Below are 27,731 nucleotides of genomic sequence, written 5' to 3' on the forward strand. Positions count from 1 at the left end.
GAACGCTAACACATCTTCACTATCAAATGCTCTCAATGGCGAAGTAACGCTAGTGAAAAGTCACCAGCGTTCGGCGCCCACAACGAAACTCCGCATTTTAGTGAATTGGCGTAGTCTGAACACATTTGCGCCTGGCAAAGTGTTGCGATGGGTGCGAATCGGTCTATGGCGACAATTCGCCCTTTAGTAAATCTGCCCCCAAGAGAGATGCAAAGCAGGAAGTTGTGTTCTGGCTACCAACTATAGTAGAAACATTTGTTATTTTGCATAGCCTATTTACCTAGTTTTTAGTTTTACACTGAAAAATTCCTTTAAGAAAGCCACATCTGAAAAATATCAGTTGTTATTGTTAAATAGTTAATCCTGCATGGCTCGTGCAATCTCTAGCAATTGTACCCAGAAACATTTCTCTTTTCATAGATTCAATTTTCCCAAGTAACTCTGCTCAAGATTCCTTAAATGTAAACAATTTTTTTAACCTAAAAAGTCCTAGCTTTAAATCCTAAATTTTAGTTTATCATGGTGACTGGCACACTGGAATAAACTGGAGTTCCTATGTCAGATATACAAACATATATGAGAATAAGGGATAAGATACCTGGAAGTGACATCACCGTGGACTGAAAGTGCTGTCACTCTGGTGGTACTCAACCAGGTATGGGTAAAGTGTTTTACCGTCCATAGGAGTGGACCACACTTTAGCCAGATACCTTGGCAGGGCACCCATGGAGCTCCTGCACGATCAGGGAGCTGGAGACTTTCAGGCTGAAACCTGACTGATTTGTGTGTATTACACTGGTACCGGACCAGATGCAGGTCTCTAGGATAGATTACAAAGAGGATATTGCTGGATGTTGATGCTGAGTTTTGACTAAATTGCAGAACTAGGTAGTTAATTGGCAGATGAGGTTCGATGTTGATAAATGCAGAGTTATGAACTTGGGCAAAAACAACATGAATGATACTTATCGAAGTGTGTTGAGGTTCTCCCTGATTGAAAAGGATTATTGAGTTTTTGAGGAAAACAGACTGTGCAACTCTAGTCAATGTCAAGGCAATCTTGGCAGACATGAGAGTGCAAGACCAGGAAACACACTAGGGGAGAAAACACTTCCCCCACACAGCCTGCTAATCTATTGTGGAAAGAGACTATATTGGGGTGGTTCAACTATAAGTTAACGTTTACTATGTTATTAAATTGTCCTGTTCCTATAAGCTTTGCAGTTGGTCTACAATTTTTTTTTTTGTAGTTTTTCATATCTTTCTACTCAATCCTTCTACTTTCCAGATTCCTGTCTCTGCTTGGTTGCTAGGCCAAGAAAGACCATGGCAACCTGATAGCTGCTGAAATATCAAACTGGTGAGCTGTGGAACAAAAAATGTAATCAATGAAAAACCATAAAAATTAAGACCTATATATATATATATATATATATATATATATATATATATATAAATATTCATAAGAATTATAGCCATGTTTAATGTGATTATGAGTATTTGCAAACCGGACAAGATGGTTCCTTAAGTGACCAAGTGTAAAACAAAGTGGGATTTTTAACTTTAAACATCTATTTGAGTGTAGGTTATAAGAAGCGTGGCACAGTGTTGTATGAAATTAAATAGAATACTAAACTATATAAATGGATCTGTTCTTGCTTTTAACCATAGCCGATAAAATATTGTGCTTGAGTGGAAATTGGTATTGGACTGCATGTTTTAGGACATTTATACTATAGACAAATGGGGTTGGGGGGTCACAATGAAAAAGTCTATATATGCACCACTTTAGACTTAAGGAACATAATTTTTCACTTTCAAATTATTGTATACATATGTATTGTTTAAGCATGATATCTAGGGTTACAGTAATCTCAAGTTCTACAGTTAGTTTTGGATAGTATGTATGTATACATATATCTTATATACTGTATATATGAGTATCAGTAAAGGGAAGTATATAAGCAGTAAAGCAGTGGTATAACTAAATTTTAACTGGGCACCATGGTCATAAACCTTATAGAATAGGATTTCTTTTGTACCTGTATATGAATTTAAAGTGGTTGACTGGGCATTGAGTGCTTCCCAAGACTGTGACACTGTGCTGGGTGGGGGGTTGATTTGGAAACTATTTTGGCTGGTGTTTTCCAGAAGAAAAAACCCTAATAAAATCCTAGTGTTCAAAACCTTAAGAGATATTGAATATAATCACACCCACAGTGTGCATGGTCCCACCATGGGACAAATTCCCTTTTATTTTAATAGGAAATGAGCATATTTGTATTAGAAACACTGCAAGAGAAATCCCTACCAACCCCTCATTTGCTCGGTCAAGCTAACTTAAGGGGTGGTTGACCTTTAAGTTAATTTTTGGTATGTTGTAGAATGGCCAAGTCTAAGCAACTTCTCCATTGGTCCTCATTATTTATTTTTAATAGTTTTCTTTCTCCTGATTCTTTCCAAATTTCAAATGGTGGTCACCGACCCCCATCTAAAAACAAATGCTCTATAATGCTATATGTTTATTGTTCTTGCTACTTTTTTTTTATTACTCTATTTATTATTCTATTCAGGCCTCTCCTATTAATATTCAAATCAATGCATGGTTGCTAGGGTAATCTGGACCCTAACAACCAGACTGCTAAACATTGCAAAACTAGAGAGCTGCTGAATATAAAGCCAAATAACTCAAAAACCAAGAATAATAAAAAATGAAAACCAATTGCAAATTGTGTCAGAATAAAAGAGCTGCTGAATAAAAAACTAAATAACTTCAATACCACAAATAATAAAAAATGAGAACCAATTGCAAATGGTCTCAGAATATGACTCTGTACATCATACATAGGGGCACATTTACTATGGGTCGAATATCGAGGGTTAATTAACCCTCGATATTCGATCATCGAAGTTAAATCCTTCGACTTCGAATATCGAAGTCGAAGGATCTACCACAATTCGTTCGATCGAACGATTAAATCCTTCGAATCTAACTATTTTCCTTCGATCAGAAATTGCTAGGAAAGCCTATGGGGACCTTCCCCATAGGCTAACATTGATGCTTGGTAAGCTTTACGTGGCGAAGTAGGTGGTCGAAGTTTTTTTAAAGAGACAGTACTTTGACTATCGAATGGTCGAATAGTCAAACGATTTTTAGTTTGAAACGTTCGATTCGAAGTCATAGTCGAAGGTTGTAGTAGCCAATTCGATGGTCGAAGTAGCCAAAAAAACCTTCGAAATTCGAAGTTTTTTTCATTCTAATCCTTCACTCGAGTTTAGTAAATGTGCCCCTAAAAGTTAGTTCAAAGGCGAACAACCCCTTGAAGTGAAGCTGCTGGAGCTGGACGAGGCAGATAGAGAATAACAAAGTCCCCCGTAACACAGTGTGGCTCACTCGTCATATCACTGTGGCTTTTACAGCTTGATTTAAAGTATAAGGACAAACAAGAGAGACGAGCAATTGTATAAATTCCACTGCTGACAAGAAAGAAGGTTTATTAACAACTCACTACAGATCGCTGTCCGCGGTGCACTTGTCCGGTCTATCCTTATCTCTCCAGCTAAAACACCGTCAGCCTGCAGAATTCTAAAGCGTCCATGGGAACGAATGGTTGCTATGCGCAACGCTAAACAGCGGAAAGACGAACGCCATTAGCAGCCAATTACAATTCCGTAAAAGGTACTCGGCACGCAGCTGGTCCAGAGCTTGATTGACATATCCAAGGACCAATCGTAGCTCAGGCGGCTTTCGTGGGGGTCTTACCTTGTAGTTGCCGCTAGGTCTGGCAGCAGGACCGTTTGTCAGGTCACGTGACCGCCGTGCTGATGGTAGCGATGCACCGCATTCAGACCCCAGAGCAGAGAGGGAAAACCGTCCAAAACAAAAGACGTAATCTAATCTGCATCGTTGTCTGAGACTTTGCTTTAGCCTGAGGTACGTACGGGGAATGTGTACAGCGCTATGGTGGCTTTAGAGTAGACTATATGACATAGTCCGCTGCAGACAGTGTGCTTTGTCCTGTGCTAGAAGTACAAGCTGTCAGACGCGCAGCTGGGTAAAAGCAAGTTTTGGAGCAGCGTCAGCGCAGAATTGGAGCGCGTGGAAAACGCACGGAAATATTGTCAGCAATGACGCGTGGCCAACATGGGTGAAGCAGCTTTAACCATCTAAAACCTCACAAATGTGATCTATAATGTGGAAACAGGTGCAAGGGATGGATGTGTAGCCATTGGATGGCATCATATCAAAGGGATTGTGCACCTTAAATTAACGTTTAGTATGATGTAGAGACTGAGAGTGATATTCTGAGACAATTTGCAGTTGTTTTTTATTATCTGAGGCGTTATTTAGCTTTTCAGTGAGCAGCTCTACCGTTTGCAGTTTCAGCCCTCTGGTTGCTAGGGTCCCAATTACACTAGCAACCATTCATTGACTTAAAGGGATACTGTCATGGGAAAAAACATTTTTTTCCAAATGAATCAGTTAATAGTGCTGCTCCAGCAGAATTCTGCACTGAAATCCATTTCTCAAAAGAGCAAACAGATTTTTTTATATTCAATTTTGAAATCTGACATGGGGCTAGACATATTGTCAATTTCCCAGCTGCCCCATGTCATGTGACTTGTGCTCTGATAAACTTCAATCACTCTTTACTGCTGTACTGCAAGTTGGACTGATATCACCCCCTCCCTTTTCCCCCCCAGCAGCCAAATAAAAGAACAATGGGATGGTAACCAGATAGCAGCTCCCTAACACAAGATAACAGCTGCCTGGTAGATCTAAGAACAGCACTCAATAGTAAAAACCCATGTCCCACTGAGACACATTCAGTTACATTGAGAAGGAAAAACAGCAGCCTGCCAGAAAGCATTTCTCTCCTGAAGTGCAGGCACAAGTCACATGACCAGGGGCAGCTGGGAAAGTGACAAAATGTCTAGCCCCATGTCAGATTTCAAAACTGAATATAAAAAAACCTGTTTGCTCTTTTGAGAAATGGATTTCAGTGCAGAATTCTGCTGGAGCAGCACTATTAACTGATTCATTTTGAAAAAAATTTTTTTTCCCATGACAGTATCCCTTTAAATACGAGACTGGAATATGAATAGGAGAGGGCTTTCATAGAAAGTGGAGCAATAACAATGAGTGTATCCTTACAGATTATTTCCTTTTTAGTTGAGGGTCACAGACCCCCATTCAAAAGCTAGAGAGCATCAAAAGAAGGCGGGAAATAATTTAAAAACTGTAAAAAATATAAAAAATTCTCGCCAATTGAAAAGTTGATTAGAATGAGCCATTCTAAAACATATTAAAAGTTAATTTGAACTTGAACCACCCCTTTAACTTACCTGTGTGCTGGGACTTCTAGTTTTCCAGTCAGCGCAACAACTGATGTCAAATAGTCATTGTAATTGGCAGTACTATGGGGCCAATTTACTATCCCGCCGCTTTTTCAGGACAGATTTTTTTTGTCGCCAAAACCCAAAAAATGTCACACTAATGTATGTGGCATTTCTGAATCCGAAAATATTCCAGCTAAAACCTGTTGAAATCATGTAGAAGTAAATGGCAGATGTCCCTTATGTCAAAAAAGTTGCGGTTTGCTTTGACTTTTTGCCGGTCATGCTTTTGCAGATAAAAGGGTAAGATAGCTATTGTCCTAACTGGCAACTTCCAAAGCTAATAATATATTTTTTTAAAACCATCAATAAACTCTTTCAATAGCTGAGTTGTCAGTTTTATCTGTATAAATGTATCTGATACAGAAGCCCATGCGTACACAATAGAAGGAAAGAAATGCAGTGTTTCTTTTGACAGAGGACTCCGAGCAGCATTACTGGTTTACAGGTATATTTAGGTAGACCTTTCTGAGAAGGCTTACTTAGTTTTAACCTTTGGGGCTCTGAAATAGTCACATAAGTTACCTTGCTGTAGAATATCTTAGACCTTATAACATCTTTCTCCCCAAATTTCATCTTCATCTGCTTTCAAACTGCCCCCCACCATCCACTACTTTGGGCTCCCTATGTCAGTCAGCAGTCCCACAGCAGAAACATCAATTAACCCCATAGTGACAATGATCCAGTGTGAGTATTTTTGAAACCTTATTCCTGTTAATATTTAATGGCCATTATCACCCTAATGACATGGGGATTATTTGATATCTCTGACACAGTTTGGGAACCTCTGTTAAATGGCAAGGATTTTCAAACTGTGGGGCTGGCCTCCATGGAGCCCCGTAATTCAGACTGAAGGTAGAATTCTTGTTTGTTGTGACACTTCTTAAAAATACAGTTTGAACGGCAAAACTATTATACAGTAAAAAAAAAAAATATAAAAATAAAACTAGTTACTTGACTTTTGCAAACCTGACTTTTGTCATCCTGACTGCCACTTCTCAGCCTCTTTGTCAATGTTAGCTGACCTGGGGGATCCTTTACTTCTAGTCATGGTTCCTTTATAATATATATGGTCTGATATAGTCTACAAAAGGGAAGTATACAACTGGTGTTGCATGGCCCAGAAGGGAGAGCAGTAGATTATTTGTGAGCACTGTCCAATGGTGTGTCCTCCATTGTCAACTGATTTGCACTTAAATGAGTATGTTACCACCACTTGAAGCTACAAAGGGCCCTGCAGCAAGGAATCTATAATATATGTAATATGCAAACTTTAAACTTTAAACTATTTATCTGTGCTGATAAGCATATTACCAGTTACTGCTATTTTGCAGGAACTTTACACAGTCCTTTCTCTGCTGTGCCCCTGTAATGGGGCCACATTGCACTCTACAGTTATCTGATCCATTATCCAGAAAAAAATGTTATTCAGAAAGCTCCGAACTGAAAGGGGGCTTTAATCAAAAGTCTGAACTTAATATGAAATAAACTATCTCTTGGTTAAGTATTCATTCTGGAGGTATGGGTTTTCCTTTAAAGGGGTTGTTCACTTTTGCGTTAACTTTTAGTATGATGTAGAGCAGTGATCCCCAACCAGTAGCTCATGAGCAACATGTTGCTCTCCAACCCCATTGGATGTTGCTCCCACTGGCCTCAAAGCAGGTGATTATTTTTGAATTCCAGGCTTGGAGGCAACTTTTGGTTGTATAAAAACCAGGTGCACTGCCAAATAGAGCCTCAATGTAGGTTGACAATCCACATAGGGGCTACCAAATGGCCAATCACAGCCCTTATTTGGCACCCACGAACATTTTTCACGCTTGTGTTGCTCCCCAACTCCTTTTACTTCTGAATGTTGCTCACGGGTTCAAAAGGTTGGGGATCCCTGATGTAGAGAGTGATATTGTTTGCAATTGGTTTTCATGTTTTATTATTTGTGGTTTTTGAGTTATTTGTCTTTTTATTCAGCAGCTCTCTAGTTTGCAATGGTTAGCAGTCTGGTTGCTAGGGTCCAGATTTCCCAAGCAACCATGCATTGATTTGAATAAGAGATTGGAATATTAGTAGGAGAGGCCTGAATAGAAAGAGGAGTAATAAAAAGTACCAAGAACAATACATGTATAGCATGTCAGTGACCCCCATATGAAATCTGGAAATAATCAGGAGAAGAAGGCAAATAATTAAAAAACTAAATAATGAGGACCAATGGAGAAGTTGCTTAGAATTGGCCAAAGGCTGCATAATAACACAAATTCTCAGTTACACCAAATAGATGAATGTTAATCACCAACTGGTATTGTGAAATATGTAAAAGTAAATACATCCCAATGATAATTCCCTTTCACTTACTTTTCTGCTATTTATTTGGTGTGGTTTTTCGTCATCAGAGGTACTCAAGGACAAACGAGTAGATTACAAAAGGCTATACGGTATAATGGGTTAATGTTCCATCTAGAGTTAGCCGAGTGCAGTGCTTGGAACATTTAATCTATAAATGTACAATGCCGTTCTGTTGTTTCATCTACCATGTTAATTATAGCATAATCATCGTATGGTCATCATAATCACTGGAGCAATTGTTCATTCCACAGGAAATTAATACTAGTAACTCTTACTATTAAAAAACATTTGATTTTTGCTTCAAAATAGTAAGTTAGAGTGGTTCAACTTTTAGTTGGTTAAATAGTAGAAACTGTTTTAGTATGTTATCTTTTCAATTGATTATCATTATTTTTTATAGTTTTTGAGTTATTTGCCATCTTTTTCTTCTGACTCTTTCCAGCTTCAAATGGGGGGTCCCTGTCCCTAAAAACAAATACTTATTGTTCTTGCTACTTTTTATTACTCATATTTCTATTGAGGCTCTCTCCTAATCATATTGTAGTCTCTTATTTAAGTCAATGCATGGTTGCTAGGGTAATTTGGGGTTTTTCATGGTTTTCTAAGACATGTAGCTCCATGTTTGTAGTATTTCCAGAAGAAAGTTGGAGAGAAAAAGCTTATTTCATTTTGATTTCTTCTCCATCTACATGTCCCATATATTGCACTTTATATTCCTGTTGGCTGAGGTCATCCTCCACCATCTGAACAGCTTGATGGAATCCCCTGTGATTTGGTAGATTGAGCTAACTGAAACCTGATCTAATTTGTGCAGTTTGGAGCGGTTTGCCTAACCACATGCTCAGCCATGGATGATAATGCACAACTAACTTATAGAAGAAGCAAGTAGCACCATCTAAGTAAAGGTTCTCTTGTAAAAAATGTTGCCATTACTATTTTGAGATCTAATTTCCGTTATATCATTTATCTTATTATAAGCATGAGTATTTAAGAATTGGCATGTTGTGATGTATACAGCAGGGAATTTACTGTTTTCAGAAACCTGTAGTAATGTTCCTTTCCTTTGCACCTCCTTAACAACATTTATCCAGACACATATCAGATATGAATATGGTACCAGTATGGGATCTATTGTCCAGAAAGCTCAGAATTACCGAATGGCCGTCTCCCATAGTCTCCATTTTATCCAAATAATCTACATTTTTAAAAAAGATTTCCTTTTTCTCTGTAGTAGTAAAACACAAACTAAGATATAATTATTCCTTATTGGAAGCAAAACCAGCCCATTGGCTTTAGTTAATATTTACATGATTTTCTAGTAGACTCCAAATAGAGATCCAAATTACAGAAAGATCCGTTATCCGGAAAAACCCAGGTCCCGAGCATTCTGGATAACTGGTCCCATACCTGTACTTGGTCCAAACTTAGATATAATTAATCCTTATTGGATGCAAAGCCAGCCTATTGAGTTTATTTAATATCTGCATGATTTTCTTGTAATTTTCCAAAGTTCCAAAATTACAGAAAACCCCAGGTCCTGAGCATTCTGGATAACAGGTCACATACCTATCCAAGATACAATTACAAAATGTATTCATATGCAAAGAAGCTTTCTTTTAAAACCCCTGCAGAGCCCTATGGGTGTATTGCTTCTGTATTCTGCTGAAAGAAAATAAAGTTTTGCAATACACCTGGCAATAATATATATATATATAGATAGAGATAGAGATAGAGATAGATATAGAGAGAGAGACACAAATCAGTTGCACAGTATCACACCTCCCCCTTATTCTTCTGCTTAGGGAACTGTTTGTTAATCAATAAGACAAACACAAAGTGAGAAAGTCACAGAACCTGACATATGTACTGAACTGAAGTTTTATTGCAGACTTTTTAGGTAATCTACAAATCGAGCAGTAAACATAGCTGAATAAGGTAAATGGCGCATTAGGGTTTTAACTGTGTTGTTGCAATTAGTTTGTGTTTATGGGGTGAGAAGTAATCTGCCTGTAATGTAGGGTCCTAATCATGTTCTCTCTCAACTGAAAAATATCAGTACTTCAGCCTTAGATTTGGTAGACATAACATTTTCTCGCCAGCAGCCATGGAAAACCCAGAGTCAATGCAGACATGCAACTCTTTGGATGAACATGACAGTCCCTACTGCAAGCAGTGCCCGATGGCTGATGAGCTACTCAAGGAAGACAAGATACGAAGGGAACTTGAATTCTTTTTCATGAACCCCTGTGAGAAATTCCGTGCCCGTGGACGAAAGCCTTGGAAGCTTTGTATTCAAATTTTAAAAATTGCTGTGGTGACAGTCCAAGTAAGTTCTAAGCTTCAGTTTATTTTCCTTTTTCTTCCAAAGAACTCTGTATTAATTCCAGAAACTTGCCAATAAACCGGTTAGAAAGTTATTGTCCTAACTGGCAACTTCCGCACAAACAAACTACTAATAATATTTTCTTTTAAAACCATCAATAAGCTCTATCAATAACTGAGTTGTCACATTTATACAGATAAAACTATCTGAGTTTTGGTTGGCATTGTTACTAGATTTGCGTCCCTGAAGATGTCGCAATCCATGATTTGCTGCACAGTCACAGTTTTACTTACTACACCATGTATGTTGCTTTCATGGAAACGGATGGACCATGAATGGATAGTTTCCATTTGAAACAAGTACGTTTTTGGCATGGCCTATTGCTTGTTGAGTAAAGTAAGAGCACACCCACTGTATATGACACGTGCCTCATTACAAAGGTTCATTCAAGCGAGAATTTACATTATAATGTGGCAGCAAGGGATACTCTTTTACCTTGGTAATGCAAATGGTATGGCAGTCTAAATTCATAGGAATAAATTCACACATGTAAATTAACAAGAATCTCTGTACTGGATTGCCATTGTGAATATAAAGTTGATTTATCATCTACCAAATTGTAATGCTGGTTACCATTCAGTAGAAAAAGAACAAATCCAGAATCATTTTTAACATTGTTTTATTAGACTTTGTCTACCAAAAGCAATTTTGTAAGGAAATTCTGAAATTTCATTCACCCTAATCTGCTAACTAATTAGTGCTAGGACCCTTTGCCTGCTAATGATTATGCCCTCAAGAACCCAATTATAGTAAGCATGCCTGGCATGCCATCTAATTAATTCCCTGCTCATCATCATTAGAAGCCCAGAGACACCAATTATTTGCCCTCTTCACCTCCTCTCACTTGCCTGAAATGTTCTTACTCTGTTTCCCCTAAGGCAGTAATATGTATGTATGGTTGATTGATTGAGATTGTTGCATCTTCTGCTTTCTTCTTAACCTTCCCTTTCACTTGCTCCTTCCCAGAATGATAGGAAAAACCTCCACTGGCCTTCCTCATAACAAACACCACATGCCATGGATCACCTTCTGAAAGGCAACTGGGATAGGGAAGGCTCTGGATAACGCAGGACTCTTCCCCAAGAAGACTATAGAGTTTAATTTGCCTTTGCTAATTACATATGATTGATGTGAATCTATGGCATTATTAATCTGTCCTGGTAGCTGCCAGATATAACCAGTCTGCCATTGCCACAGTTCAGCTTTGTGCAAGGTTACTTTCTACACTGAATATTACTTACTTTCTGTGTCCAGTTGACTTCATGTGGCTAGCCTGAGATAAATTAGATAGGCCAACAATGAGCCTTTGTTTGGCTAGCTAGTATGACATTTTAGATTTTAATCAGGCAGGCTATGAAACCCAAACTGGAAGCGCATGACAAGTAAAAGGAAAGCTATAGCTCTCTCACTGACTCCTGTTACAGAAACAGTATGTAAGTATAGTGTGAGAGGTCAGTGTCACAGATAACATTAGCTTTTTCGTACTGGTGCTGTTCACCTTAAAACACATTTTGAGTGTGATATAGATAGTGCCATTCATTGTGCAACTGGGCCTTCATTTTTAGTATTGGTCATTTTTAAATGAAAGAGTAAGTTCACCTTTACATTTACTTTTTGTACGATATAGGGAACGATATTACAAAACTGGTCTTAATTAAAAAAAAAAGAAAAAAAAAGTTTGTTTTTATAATTATTTATCTTTTTATCCAGCAGCTCTCCAGTAGCAGCTATCTAGTTGCTAGGGTTCAGTATCCCCTGGCATCCAATGGATTAAATGAGAGACTGAGGGATAATTAGGAGAGGGCCTGAATAGAAAGATAAGTAATAGAAATTAGTAAAGGGTTGGTTCAATTTTATGGTAACTTTTATTATTTTATAGAAAGGCCAATTCTAAGCAACTTTTCAATTGGTTTATTTTGTATAGTTTTATAGTTATTTGTCTGTTCCTTCTGACTATTTGCAGCTTTCAAATGGGCGTCGCTGACTCCCTTATGAAAAACAAATGCTCTGTAAGGCTACAAATGTATTGTTATTGTTACTTCTTTATTACTGAGCCTTCTGTTCAGACCCTCTCCTATTCATATTCCAGTCTCTTATTCAAATTAATGCATGGTTGCTAGGGTAATTTGGACCCTAGTTACCAGATTGCTTGAGATGCAAATTGAAGAGCTGCTGAATAAAAAGCTAAATAACGCAAAAATCTTCAATAATAAAAAATGAGAACCAATTGCAAATTGTCTCGGAATGTTACTCTCTGCATCATACTCAAAGTTATCTCAAAGGTGAACAACCCCTTCAATAATAAAGTTGTAGCCTCACAGAGAAATCTGTTTTTGGCTGCTGGGGTCAGTGATACTTATTAGAAAACTGGAAGCTCTTAGAAGAGGAAGGCAAATACAGGTATGGGACTTGTTATCCAGAATTCTGTAATTTGGGTCCTCATACTGTAAGTCTACTAGAAAATCAAGTAAACATTAAATAAACTCAATGGGCTGTTTTTTCTTCCAATAAGGATTAATGATATCTTAGTTTGGATCAAGTACAATGTACTGTTTTATTATTACAGAGAAAAAGGAAATCATTTTTAAAAAATTTAGATTTGGATAAAATGGAGTTTATGATAAATGGCCTTTCTGTAATTTTAAACTTTCTGGATAACGCAATGTTAACCTTTTCTTTTCAGTTAGTTTTATTTGGACTCAGTAACGAAATGGTAGTCACTTTTAAAGAGGAGAACACTGTGGCTTTTAAGCATCTGTTTCTGAAAGGATACAAGGACATGCATGATGACACATATGCAATCTACAGTCAAGAAGATGTCCATACTCATATAAACTTTACAATTAAAAGGGTAAGAAAGCAAAATCAAATTAGTTATTTAGAACTTTCATAAATTTCTATAATTACACTTTTTTTTTTTTAATTCAGGCCCTATAATTACACTTTTGACTAAATTAAGTTGCACAAAAGTGTAATTATAGATACCTCCGTGTATTCAAGCATTACCCCTAATTTCAAACAACTACTAACTACCCTAGGTGGTAAAATAGTAGCCAGGTCTGCTTATCCCAGCATCCCCAACCTATATACCGGTAGTTCTCTAATAATTTACTATGTAGAGATTTGTGACTGCAAATGTGTATTCTGGGGGGCAGTTTGCCCCATATATTGACACAGTGTGATTGAGATAGCTAAATACAGGTTAAACATGTATTGATACAGTGGTCAATTTGTAGATCACTCGTGTATAGATGTGTTGTATACTTACTTTGCAAAATTCTTACCCCCATTAGGGTTTTATGTAAACCCTAGTCAGATTGGTTTTTCAGCATTTAGTATGTGGCACAGTGATACAATATTGAGGGCTTAACATCATTCACATTTATATAGGATCACTGCATGTCTGAATTTTGCCTCCAAATACATGTTCACATGTCAGCACACAGGGTGCCTTCATACAAAAACATGCAATAGTTGCTCATTCATCTCTCATCTCTGTGTCCTGACTATTTGCATACATACCAAGTACCCACCATAGACTTTATAGTGAAAGGTAAAGCAGGATTACGTTCTGTTACAGGCCTACCTTTACTGTTATAGGATCTCTTATTGTTCCCAGAAATTAAGCATAGTATTTTGTTGGTGGTAAAAAAAATTGTTCTTTTTTTTTTTTTCCCTTTGTCAATAGTACCTGGAGCTCCAAAATATATCTGTTGGAAACCATGCATATGAGAGTAATGGTGACGGTCAAACTGGGATGTCGTTATGCCAACATTTCTATAAACAAGGAACTATCTTTCCTGGAAATGAAACATTTGAAATTGACCCACAAATTGAGACTGGTAACATACTTCCATAGTGTTTTACTGTACCTCTTCCATATACTGCGACATTATGAATTATATTTACAAAAAACAAATTGGGTTAATAAATAGAATGAAGCAAAGTTAATTAATTTAATTGTAAAAAGGATACTAAGAAATATATAAAAACTTTGTATAGATTTATATTTGTTCTACTGTAAATCTAATCATATAAGGTCACACCAAGGCATTTCATGTAAAGGTGTGAAGCAAAAAATATAAACATTTTGTAATGGTAAGGGAAAAAAGGGAAATTTGGGTTTTTAATATTGTAAGATTAAAAAATAAAGGTTTAATTGAAATTCAGTTGTATTTATGAAAACATTTTTAAGGTTGACAGGGTTGTATTTTGTATAGGTAATGTGACTGCCTCAAGTTTTTGTGATACTAACAAAGCGAAGTTACACATTAGTATAAAGCAGGTAGAAATTAAACACTGGTATTATGTCTGGTGTATTTTCCCCTTTCAGATTTTCTGGGGCTGCAACCTTATTGTTGGCTCGATTTAGCGTGCCACCACTGTTTTCATACAGTTAATATCACTTGTGTATGTATGTATGTATGTATGTATACTATATTTCATACGGGAGAATAAAGATTCCAGAGAAATGGAAATTAAATGTGGTAGATTAGTCCAAATAATTGTATGGTGATGCATCAAACCAGAGCTTCCTGATGTTAGGATAAGGTAGGTGACCATTTTCTCTGACCAGCCAGCGTCAGAGGAGCTCTGTGCAGTGAAAGAAACCATGACAAACAGGCGTATTTCAGGTGTTATTTAACTGGAAATACCGGAATCCCACTCACTCAAGTAAAACACAATTAATTATCCATGCTCTGGACTATAGATCTATAGAGACTAAAGATCTGGACCTATAGTTAAAGAACTAAATGCTAACAATAAATATGGATGGAAACTATATATTACAAACTGAACTTACAGCAGCAGCCTAAAGGTTCAGCATGTAGATAATAGAAATGCCCTGTGCTGCCACATGCCGCATACAGACTGTGTACAAGGCTTATTTTCAAGAACTGAAATAAGAGACCATAGTGTAAGCCATACCTAGAATGTAACCATTACAATAATGCTGCAGTACTTTGAGAAGTAAAACACCAGTGTAACTTCTGTTGATGTCATTGATGTCCTAATGTGTTTTATTATAACTACATTTCTACTGATCTGATTGTTGTTTTAGAATGTTTCTATATTGATCCATCAACTCTGTATTCTAATGACACACCTGCAGAAGCCTGGACTAATATGACACTAGACTTCTATAGGTAAGACTTTTACGTCTCTTTCTCTTCTGTTTTAAATTGGAGTGTACTTTTAAATGGTTCTTACAAGGAAGCCCTAAGTGCTGGGTGACACATGCTTCTGCAAACCTTTTGCCTAGATTTTTTGCCTGTCTTTACAGGGCATTGGGTTTTGGGCAGGCCACAGGTATAGTTTTCTTTGAGTCTGTATTTGATACTATCATTTTACTATATATTATATTTGTGGAACCAAGGATTCTCCATCTTGTTGATGTTATCCCACTTCTCCTTTATCACTACATCCCATGTCTTCCTTCCCTTTTTCTTTGTATGTCCCGTTTGTTCTTTCTCCCTGGACCTCTCCCCTGCCATTATTCCCCTTCTGCTTCACATTTTCTAACTTTGTATTGTCTTTACATACACTGTTTAAACTTCTTCTGACATCCCTCATTCCCACCAATAACCAAATATCGGCTGATCCTTTTACATCATTTCACATTATACTTCAGCCTCTTTCCCAAACTCATCCAAGGTCATTCATACTAAAGTTTACTTTTATTCCGCTTAGAATAGAATGGCTAAAACGTGCAAAATATCTTTTTAGGCTTGTTTCAGTAGAAATTATGTTTAAGCTGAAAGCGATCAATCTTCAAACCATTCGCCACCATGAACTTCCAGACTGCTATGACTTCATAATTACAGTAAGTACCTTTATCCTGTTCTCATAATCAAAATACAACTATCGCTGTAACCATAAGAAAATGGTCTAGTCCTTAAAATCTTGAGCTTTTGCTTTACTTCAGCATAGAATGAAGTAGGATTGTGTTTGTAAACCATTATGCTACATTCTATTTAAGCATATACAGAACATGGGAATTCTGTAGAATTTGAACTTGGCTCAAACATTAAAATTATACTTTTGTATTTCAATAGCCGAAGAGAGAACATTACCCTAATTAAGTTATGCCTTGACAGGTATAGTTTGTCTATTTTAATGCATTCAAAACCTTAGTAGAACTAAAAACTTATTTTAATTCAATTTTCCTGTATGTTTCTTGGGAGACCTGACCATCTCTATGTGCAATGATCACAAGCCATTCCTAGCTTTTACAGCCAGCAGTGCAGACACACTATTGTCTATTTGATCTTCTCTTTGAACCATGGCTGAACGGATGCTGTAGAAGATGGGAGCTATTATTTATTTTATGTGCATATGATTAAGTTAATGTAGTACTTGGCTTATAGCTTTTTAATGGAACAACTTTTTTCTCTTTGTATTAGATAACATTTGACAATAAAGCACACAGTGGAAGGATAAAAATTACCTTAGATAATGATGTTGGAATCCAAGAATGCAGAGACTGGCATGTGTCTGGATCTAGTAAGTATACATTTTGTTCTGTAAAGAATTTTACTTTAACAGATTTTAGATATCCAGGATACAAAATCTAATAAGTGCTGGGAGCTGCATTTCAACACTTTATGGAAAAAACACTCAAGGGTGTTGACCACTGTGTTGACCCCTGTGTAACAAAAATAACAAAAATAAAGTGGTTAACACAGAGGCTAATGCAAGTCCGTGTGTTTGTGGTACTCTATTGAAAGAATATCATGCTAAGCTTACACAGATAACATGAGCAATTTTTAGATGCCTATAGTTATAGTTTCCTTTTGTTAAGTATATGCATGTAATACAACTATAGTATAATGGTAACCGGTTAACAATATTTTGGCAACTAATTGGGTTATATTTATTTTCTTATAGTTCAAAAAAATACCCATTACATGATGATTTTTGATGCTGCTGTTATTTTGGTCTGCTTATCTTCTATAACTCTGTGCATTCGCTCTGTGGTTAAAGGGATTTTACTTCAAAGGGTAAGTGTGGAATATGTCAGTGTTTTTTGAATTTTATGTATTCTTTAAATTAAAATGTTTTCAACACTGTTTTTCTTTTAAAGGAATATGTAAACTTTGTCCAGCATCGTTTTACAAGGACTGTGTCCTCTGCTGACCGCATGGAATTTGTCAATGGCTGGTACATTATGATAATCATCAGTGATGTTTTGACAGTTATTGGCTCAATCTTGAAGATGGAGATCCAAGCAAAGGTGAGGTGACAATGAGCTAGTGTCTTATAGAAGGAGGAAACTCAGTGAACCAGTAGAGATCACACTATGCAGTAATGCCAAACAACTGGGTGCTTATTTAACATTTGGCCAGCATAGGTCTAGCACTCCCTAACTAGGCCCATAACTAATGCCTGCTCTTATACAGATAGAAGAGGGTCATAATTAATTCCCTGGTGCCACCCAGCATAGTAGTTTGTGCTGCACATCTAATGTGGTCTTTCATATTAGTGCTATCTCACTACCAGTTGGATAAACCTGTTGTGTAGTTTTGTATGTAATCTGACACCCATTTTATTGTACAGTGCTGCAGAACATGCTGTTACTTTATAAACTTAATATTAATATTATAATAAACCTCCTGGCAGTGTATTTTAAACCTCTTACATGGGCAAATTTTTGTTGACTCACTCAGAGCAGCAGCAACAGATCTGGAATTAATGAAAAGTGTAAAAGTGATTTTTATCAAGCTAAACTGTCCGTTTAAAGGAAAATTATACCCCCCCAAACAATGTAGGTCTCTATAAAAACATATTGAATAAAACCGCTTACATGTTAAAGGAAAACTATACCCCCTAAACAATGGAGGTCTCTATTAAAAGATACTGAGTAAAACAGCTCATGTGTAAAACCCTGCTTCATGTAAATGAACCATTATCATAATAATATACTTTTTTAGTAGTATGTACCATTGGGTAATCATAAATAGAAAATTGCCATTTTAAAAAATAAGGGCCGCCCCCTGAGATCGTAAGATTCACTGTGTACACATACAAACCACATGTAAGGTCACATGAGCCAATTAACAGACAGAGATCTGCCATTTGCTTCAACACTTCTTCCTGTTACAGTTAGTGTTGTAGTATTTCTGGTCAGGTGATCTCTGAGGCAGCACAGATAGAGTCACGAAATGGTGGTTCAAGGCGAGAGATGTAAAAGGGCAATATTTATGTAAATATATATTCCAGTTTGGTAAGATTCTTTAATATGTCATTCAGTTTGATATAAACTATCTGTTGCTTAAGTATTCATTTTGGGGGTATAGTTTTCCTTTAAACCCTGCTTCGCATAAATAAACCATTTTCATAATAACATACTTTTTTAGTAGTATGTGCCATTGGGTATTCATAAATAGAAAATTACCATTTTAAAAAATAAGGGCCACCCCTTGGGATCCTAGGATTCACGGTTCACACAAACAAACCCTACGTTAGGTCACACGAGCCAATTAGCATACAGAGTTCTATATTTTGCTTCCACACTTCTTCCTGTTACAATTAAAGTTGTAGTATTTCTGGTCAGGTGATCTTTGAGGCAGCACACAGACCATCGCGATGGTGATGGTCTGCGGTTCAAGGCAAGAGATGTAAAAGGGCAAGATTTACTTAAATATATAGACCAGTTTGGTAAGATTCTTTAATATGCCACTTAATTTGATATAAACTATCTGTTTAAAGATTGTTCATTTTGGGGGTATAATTTTCCTTTAACATATTCAGTGCTCCTGCTTGACTGTATGGTTTGCTCAATATGTCTTGCACTTGATTTACCTTTAGTGCATTATGCTTAGGTGTAAATTCGACACATTTTTAGGTTTCCAAATCAAATGAGTCATCTGGACCTCGGTATATTTAGCAGACAGTCCTTTACCATCAGGAAGCAATCATGAATCAGCAGGCAATGCTTGATAGAATTGCCATTGTTGAGCTGCTACATGGACATGAATTTATTCTAAGGTTCATGCATTTTAAAGGAGAACCAAATTCTTGCTACAAAAATCCCCTACCCCCTACCCTACATAGACCCCCCTCCCTGTTTCCCCCAGCATAGGTGGTACCTTTGCTAAATGCCCCTAACTCTTTGCTTAACCCTCGGTGCAGATTCAGGGCATCGGAGTTCATGGCAGCAATCTTATTCTCTTCGGGAATAGAGCGGCATATCGGCACATGCACAGTTGGCGCAATTCTCTGTTTTGCGACAACTGAGCATGCGTTGAAAGTCACGGAAATTGCTGAAGATGGCGCCCGTGAAATCCTCTGGACAGAATCTGATATACATCATGCTTTCGTTGCCAAAGTAGCCTCTAAAATGTTTCTCTTTATGCATATTGAGAATTATTTCCATACCATGTTCAGAGAAAATAATGTGCTGCTTTCACGCTTTTGTTCAATAAAAGGAAACTTATTCTACTATTTTTGTTTCAGAGTCTCACCAGTTATGATGTCTGCAGTATACTCTTGGGAACATCCACCTTATTAGTGTGGCTTGGAGTTATTCGCTACTTGGGATTTTTTAAGAAATACAATGTAAGAACCTTTTTTTAGTAGTAACCTACCACAAAATTAAAAAGTGCAAGTGATTTTCACCTGCTTTCATGATTTGTTGCAGCTGCTGATCCTGACACTTAGGGCAGCCTTACCTAATGTAATGCGATTCTGCTGTTGTGCAGCTATGATCTACCTGGGCTACTGCTTTTGTGGCTGGATCGTTTTAGGCCCTTACCATGTAAAGGTATTTAACATTTTTTATCTAAATTAGTACCTCTCTTAAGTGTGCTAGGAGCTCATGTGTCCTTAATTTCTTTCTTGTAGCATATGTTTTTTATTTTTCCTTTCTAGTTTAGGTCCCTGAACATGGTTTCGGAGTGCCTGTTCTCCCTTATGAATGGAGACGATATGTTTACCACATTTTCAAACATGCAGCAGAAGAGCTACTTGGTTTGGCTGTTTAGTCGCATTTATTTGTATTCCTTTATAAGTCTCTTCATTTACATGGTTCTAAGTCTCTTCATTGCACTCATAACTGATACATATGATACAATCAAGGTAAGTAAACAGTTTTTTTGTACTATAACACTTGCATACTAGCATATAGACTTATATAGATTTATTTTGTGTTAAATCACTGATGCTTTTTTCTTTGGTGATCTGATTGCAAAATCTTTTGTGCCACCGAGATTGAAAAATAACACATACTCATTGTTTATATGCTTTTATTTAAGTCATCCCTCCTTTCCTATGTGAAAAACCTCATACAAACATTTGTGCTAAAAAAAAAGTAGGTTAATTTAGTCAAAGCTTTCTTTATTAAAGGGGATCTAAAGTCGATTTTTAAAATGCATATATAGGTTCCTATCACTAAATTAAAAGAATTTGGTAATGTATGTCTGTAAAAAATGTTGCACTTGCTTTGAGATACACATGATTGTTTCTGCGACTTTCTCTTCTCCGTCTTGTTTGCAATCTCCTTCAAAGTTCAGCAGCCAATTGATGGGCTGCCCCTCCGATGCTTAACTGCTAGATAAAGCTCAGAGGGTAATTTAACCCATATATATATCGATGCTTAACTGCTAGATAAAGCTCAGAGGGTAATTTAACCCATATATATATCGATGCTTAACTGCTAGATAAAGCTCAGAGGGTAATTTAACCCATATATATATATATATATATATATATATATATATATATATAATATCAAAACAGGGGGGTTGTGGGAGCACTCTAAAGGCTTTAAAGTATATATATATAAGTATAATAAATGCTATTGCATATGTACCCAAAACAGGGGTTATTTTGTTACAAAGTTATGATCATAAAATTGATAAGCCACCATACCACGTCAAGGTAAACCCCGAATGGCGGTCCCTAACTTGTTTTATATTTTATGTGCATTTTAGCATTACCTGTAATCAATGTCCGTTGAACGCTGTTTTTTCACTGAGGGCTAAATCCTCCCCAGCCAGCAATCAGGCTTTTAAAGGAGAGATATTCCCAAAACAAACGCCCAATTTTAAAAGCATAGGATCACCACTAGTTTAAAGGGGGGGTATGGGGTGCTACGACCACTGAAGCTATGCCACAGCTCCTGGCTAAATATACAATATCAAAATAGGGGGGTTGTGGGAGCACTCTAAAGGCTTTAAAGTATATATATAAGTATAATAAATGCTATTGCATATGTACCCAAAACAGGGGTTATTTTGTTACAAAGTTATGATCATAAAATTGATAAGCCACCATACCACGTCAAGGTAAACCCCGAATGGCGGTCCCTAACTTGTTTTATATTTTATATGCATTTTAGCATTACCTGTAATCAATGTCCGTTGAACGCTGTTTTTTCACTGAGGGCTAAATCCTCCCCAGCCAGCAATCAGGCTTTTAAAGGAGAGATATTCCCAAAACAAACGCCCAATTTTAAAAGCATAGGATCACCACTAGTTTAAAGGGGGGGTATGGGGTGCTACGACCACTGAAGCTATGCCACAGCTCCTGGCTAAATATACAATATCAAAACAGGGGGGTTGTGGGAGCACTCTAAAGGCTTTAAAGTATATATATAAGTATAATAAATGCTATTGCATATGTACCCAAAACAGGGGTTATTTTGTTACAAAGTTATGATCATAAAATTGATAAGCCACCATACCACGTCAAGGTAAACCCCGAATGGCGGTCCCTAACTTGTTTTATATTTTATGTGCATTTTAGCATTACCTGTAATCAATGTCCGTTGAACGCTGTTTTTTCACTGAGGGCTAAATCCTCCCCAGCCAGCAATCAGGCTTTTAAAGGAGAGATATTCCCAAAACAAACGCCCAATTTTAAAAGCATAGGATCACCACTAGTTTAAAGGGGGGGTATGGGGTGCTACGACCACTGAAGCTATGCCACAGCTCCTGGCTAAATATACAATATCAAAACAGGGGGGTTGTGGGAGCACTCTAAAGGCTTTAAAGTATATATATAAGTATAATAAATGCTATTGCATATGTACCCAAAACAGGGGTTATTTTGTTACAAAGTTATGATCATAAAATTGATAATCCACCATACCACGTCAAGGTAAACCCCGAATGGCGGTCCCTAACTTGTTTTATATTTTATGTGCATTTTAGCATTACCTGTAATCAATGTCCACGGGGTTTACCTTGACGTGGTATGGTGGCTTATCAATTTTATGATCATAACTTTGTAACAAAATAACCCCTGTTTTGGGTACATATGCAATAGCATTTATTATACTTATATATATACTTTAAAGCCTTTAGAGTGCTCCCACAACCCCCCTGTTTTGATATTGTATATATATATATATATATATATATATATATATATATATATATATATATATATATATATATATATATATATATATATATATATATATATATATATATATATATATATATATATATATATTTGTTGAGTTATGACTGCAACCTCAGAGCATCAGGGAGTAAGACAGCCAGGGGCTGCTTAACTTCAAAGGAGATCGCAAATAAGACTGAGAAAAAAATCGCATGTACCTTGAAACAGGTACAACATTTTTAACAGCCATACATTACAAAATAGTTTTATTTAGTGATGGGAACCTATGTGTTTTTTTAAAAAAAACATGACTTTAGATCCCCAGTGCAAAATACTGGGTGCATATTTTTAACTACAATACAGCACTTTTACCCAGAGTTACAGTACACGGTATACAGTCAAAATCATCTACAATATTTTGTGCTCCCTACCATATCTTTAAATAGAGCCCTGAAGCCTCCTGGTAAAATCAGGTATACGGTATAGCTCTTTTTTGTGCAGCGTGCACTACACTTTGCAAACAACACAGATGAATAAGAAACCACAAGAACATTTGCTATTCTATACTTCTTATGGCACCTATCACTGCACCTTGTTACTGAGTCCTTGTATATGTATATTTCACTTTTGTCTATTTCTTCTGGTTTTTTTTTATCTTCTGAATTAGTTTTTTTAGTTACAGAGCTAATTTAGTTAGTGTGATCTTTATAGGATTTGCTCTAAAACTAATGTTTGTTAAATTGAATACTTTATCCAATGTTATACATTTTATAGAATTACCAAATCGGTGGCTTTCCAGAATCTGAACTTCACACATTTGTATCTGAGTGCAAAGATTTGCCAACCTCTGGTCGATATAGGGAAGAAAACAAGGCCTCCTGTTTCTCTATGCCGTGTTGTCGCAATCAGTAAGTAGAGTAATAGGAACTATTAATTGTTTTAGTCAAATTAATTGCTCACTGTATTTATATTTATACCTGATTATTTTGTTGTTCTAGGTAAAAAACAGAATCACTTCATCAATGACATTTGGAAATCTGCAAGAAGAAACAACATATAAAATCACAGCGCATAGTAGTTCAAATAGTGTCTATTGCAGCCATTCAGAAACTATAACAATTAACTGCAGATAATAAACTTTGGTAAATACTTTTTCCAGAACCAATATTTGTATCCAGCTTGTATTTAAAACAGTGTTTGGTATTGTGGACCATATGCACAGGGTGCAAGAGTGCATCTTCTATGTGCACCCTACTGTTTTATGCAAAATCACTGTGTGCATGGGTTAGATCTGCATGCATAACGTATGCTGCAAACCTTAGCTTTCAGTTTGTGTATGTACCCTATGCACATTGGTTAATAATTCTCAAATAAACAATGATGAAAGATGACTAATAATTCCTAAACAAACAATGCTGTAGGATGACTATGTAGAAGGCACATTAAGAGAATAAATAATTGTCATCTTACAGAAAATGGAAATGGGGGAAAAAAATTCCTTTTATATAAATGAGGTTCGTGATTATTTTTTAAACTGCACCATATCTAAGATTGTAGATAGAAAACGTTAGCACTGTACAGCTGTACTACAATCTCTGTTCCTACATTTAGTCATAGGATGCAATCTGTTTGTATAGTAGAAAATGTGACGGCAGTGGTTCTAATTTAAATACTAATTTAAAGACTATATACTGTATTGATAAATAAGCCAAAACTGCCCCAAGGTGAATATGTAAAGTGATTTTATTGTCATATACGTTAATCTCATGTAATATTGCATGCACAAATATGTGTGGATTTCTCATCAAGTCATCCAGTTCACTTCATTTATAGCTTTTTTTTTTTATTTTTTTTTATTTTTTTTTTTTTACTTCTATTTTCTTATCTTCTTCACTTTACTGTTTGAACAAAACAGACTGCTGTGCTGTGATATAAGAAAATTAGGGGGTTTCAGATTATTTTTTGCATATAGGTGAGACTTAAGGTGGGCCATACATGCTAAGATCTGCTTGTTTGGCAAGGTCACCAATCAAGTGGACCTCTAGACAATTTAGCCACTCACATGCTGAGCCCAGACAGCACCAATGCATTCCTCATAAATCAAATAAGCCTATCTGTGTGCCCCATACATTAAACTGGCGAGTCGCTCTGGAGGATTTTTTATCCGAGACATTGCTGAAAATATGTAGATGGGCCCATTTGTATCAGGGAATATAAAACCATACTTTTTTTTTTCTAAGAATTGTTTTTAATCTAAAATAGATACTTTATATTTGAATAAATGTAATTTTAGGTAATTGACATTCACAGGCCTATGGAGCAGTGGTATGGCATACCCACAATAATACACACTACCCGGCCACATAAGGTTTATTAACAAACACACATGTAAATATGTACAGAGAGGCATCCCTAAAAGACTAATATAAATACTTTTAAGTAGTAGTATATAGACCTTTCAGGATCATAATTTATTATATTTATACATATGTATTTTCATTTATAAACCTATTTTCATGTTATATAATTTTCTTGATGTGAATTCCAGATATTTTACAGCAGTGATCCCCAACCTGTGGCTCGGGAGCAACGTGTTACTCACCAACCCCTTGGATGTTGCTCCCTGTGGCCTAAAAGCAGCTGCTTTTTTTCTTTTTAATGTGTAGCTTGGTGGCAAGTTTAGGTTGCATGAAGGCTGCCAGTCCACATAGGGGCTACCATAAAGCCAATCATATCTCTTATTTGGCACCACCAACTCTTATTACATTTTCATGGGTAAAAAAAGTTTAGGAACTCCTGTTTTACAGAAAGAATAAAAAACAAAACTGTTCTCAACTTTAATGGGTAAGTTAATTTTAAATACAGGTATGAGATCCATTATCTGGAAACCCGTTACCCAGAAAGCTTCAAATTACGGAAAGGCCATCTCCCATTTTATCCAAATAATCCAAATTTTTAAAAACGATTTCCTTTTTCTCTGTAATAATAAAACAGTAGCTTGTACTTGATCCAAACTAAGATATAATTGATCCTTATTGGAAAAAAATCATCCTATTGGGTTTATTTAATCTTGAAATGGTTTTCTAGTAGAATTAAGGCATGAAGATCCAAATAACGGAAAGGTCCGTTATCCGGAAAACCCCAGGTCCCGAACATTCTGGATAACAGGTCCCATACGTCTGCCTAAACAGTTTATTTTGAGTATGGTTTAAGAGTTTTGAACTGCAGCTATCAGGCAATGCAACTGCTCTGTGGTTACTAGACCTATACAACCTTCTAGCATATTCTACTGCAGATTAGAAGGTAACCTTAAGACAACTTTAGAATTCCCAGTAATCAGCTCTACGTCCCTTTATGACCATCTAGATGTATGTGATTTCTTAGCTCTGTATACAGTTTGGGACAGATCAAACAACTGAACAAAAATAGCACAGACATTCACTTATTTTCATCCAGTTAAGGATGTTGCAGTTTTTGCATTGCGTTGCTTGGCTCATATATTTGCTGCTAAGAATTGCTGCATGTGAATTATTACAAGGAATGCAATAGGTGATCTGTGGGTATCACAAGTTAGACTAATAAAAATACACCTTTGCTTGCTTTTGGTTATTGCAGTGAGGCAGAATACCCCTACATCAGATAAACCCTGTTTTTTTACTACTATTAAATGGCGTCACCTTGTTTAAAATGATTATTAAAGGGGTTGTTCACCTTTAAATTCACTTCTCGTATGATGAAGGGAGTGATGATTTGTATTTGGTTTTCATTTTTTATTATTTGTGGTTTTTGAGTTATAAAGCTTTTTATTCAGCAGTGCTGCAAGTACAGCAAACTGGTTGCTAGGGTCCAGTCTACCATAGCAACCATGTATTGAAGTGAATGTGAGACTGGAATATGAATAGGAGAGGGCCTGATTAGAAACACGAGTAAAAAAAAGTAGCAATAACAATAGATTTTTAACCTTACAGAGCATTTTGTTTTTTAGATGGGGTCAGTGCAAAGAATCAGAAAAAGGCAAATAATTCAAAAACTATGCAAAATAAAGGACAATTGAAAACTTGCTTCAAATTAGTCGTTCTGTAATACACTAAGTTAACTAAAAGGTGAACCACCCCTTATTTATAAACATAATTTGTTTTTATTTTGTCCCCTGATATACCAAATTAATCCAGATAAATACAATTGAAAACTTACATGATATGTTTGATGAATTCAACTTCAGAATTCTCAGTGAATCTACATCAGACTGCCTTGTTTCTTCTGCAGATGAGGAGTTGCAGTTATCATGATTAAATCGCTCTACCATTTTTTATTTGGAAGATTTATAGAACCTGTAGTACATGACATGACATATAATTGGTTAGGGAATTTTGATACCTTAATATCCCTGTGATAGTAAGTTTCCAAAAACAATAATTATAAATAAAGCTTCCTGCTTGGTGACCCCTGGGACAAATGGATTTTTTTAGGAATTTCACAATTTTTAAAAATCGGATGTTACTATATGTAAATTTGCAGAGATTTGCATTGTATATTTTGAGTAGCTTTCTGTATATGCACTAGAAAGTTTGTAAATGAAGAAGTAAAATAAAGAAAAGGTTTCCTTCTTTATTAAAAATAAGTCTTGCTTGTGCTTCTTCACTACTATTGTAGATTAAGGGGCAGATTTATCAAAGCGTATGATTAGAACTCCCCACAGAAAAACTCGCTCTCTATTTACTCCTATGGGATTCTTGGAATCGTGTTTATCAACGGAGTTCACCATTTGATAAATATGCTTTTAAAAAACCCATAGGAATAATAGAAAGTGAGTGAGTTTTTCTGTGGGGAGTTCTAATCTCACATTTTGATAAATCTGCTAGTGAAGTGAAGAGCGATAATTCACGGAGCTACCATGTTCAATGTCAGTGTTAAAACAGAAATCTACCACCGGCACTACCCAGGCCTGTAACGTACGTAATTCTGGTGCTCAGTAATCCAAGGAGATGCCACTCCCTGATTGGAATCTTAAGTAAAGAAAGGTACCGGCACTTAATTGTAATTAAAAATGGGGACTAGCCTCTGATTAGACAAACAAAATCCCACAATGTTTTGGCCATGCACCCCTTCACCTGCTTATCTTTCACCAATATGCCCTCCTTGAGGTGGTTGATGGGCCAATCCAATCAGATAACAACAACGGAGAAAGAATCAAGGACCACATCAATGAGCCGATGTGGCCCTTGCTCCAGGGGGATTTTTAAACCTGTCCAATATCTGGCCATAG

General features: G+C 36.4%; 2 protein-coding genes across 7 annotated transcripts in view; one reads left to right on the forward strand and one right to left on the reverse strand.

Moving 5' to 3' along the window:
* dnai3.L (dynein axonemal intermediate chain 3 L homeolog) overlaps positions 1-3,892 on the reverse strand; it is a 47,597-nt gene extending 43,705 nt beyond the window's left edge. Inside the window, exon 1 of one of the 3 annotated variants that reach the window (XM_018258146.2) lies at positions 3,764-3,892. The gene's annotated coding sequence lies outside the window, so the exon portion shown is untranslated. Of the gene's footprint in view, positions 1-3,509; positions 3,664-3,763 lie in introns of those variants that run through there. The other 2 variants (XM_018258144.2, XM_018258145.2) reach the window with 2 other exon arrangements.
* Positions 3,776-27,086, forward strand: mcoln3.S (mucolipin 3 S homeolog). 4 transcript variants are annotated; one of them, NM_001092214.1, is given in 14 exon segments: positions 3,776-3,934; positions 9,840-10,063; positions 12,804-12,971; positions 13,809-13,962; positions 15,183-15,267; positions 15,848-15,944; positions 16,525-16,624; positions 17,009-17,121; positions 17,205-17,354; positions 19,577-19,678; positions 19,761-19,883; positions 19,991-20,197; positions 23,240-23,373; positions 23,464-27,086. In NM_001092214.1, coding segments are annotated over 13 exon segments (1,659 nt in total). In that variant the 5' UTR covers positions 3,776-3,934; positions 9,840-9,841; the 3' UTR covers positions 23,468-27,086.
* Positions 27,087-27,731: the final 645 nt, after the last annotated feature.

This window comes from Xenopus laevis, chromosome 4L (genome assembly GCF_017654675.1).
Source record: "Xenopus laevis strain J_2021 chromosome 4L, Xenopus_laevis_v10.1, whole genome shotgun sequence".
In the NCBI taxonomy this organism is placed as follows: Eukaryota; Metazoa; Chordata; class Amphibia; order Anura; family Pipidae; genus Xenopus; species Xenopus laevis.

What these genes read in the sequence shown, in the direction of transcription:
- mcoln3.S (XM_041589269.1), top strand. An exon ending in AAGGGATTTTACTTCAAAGG is followed by an intron (nt 17,122 to 17,204) that starts GTAAGTGTGGAA and finishes TTTCTTTTAAAG; the next exon opens with GAATATGTAAACTTTGTCCA. An exon ending in ATACATATGATACAATCAAG is followed by an intron (nt 20,198 to 23,239) that starts GTAAGTAAACAG and finishes TACATTTTATAG; the next exon opens with AATTACCAAATCGGTGGCTT.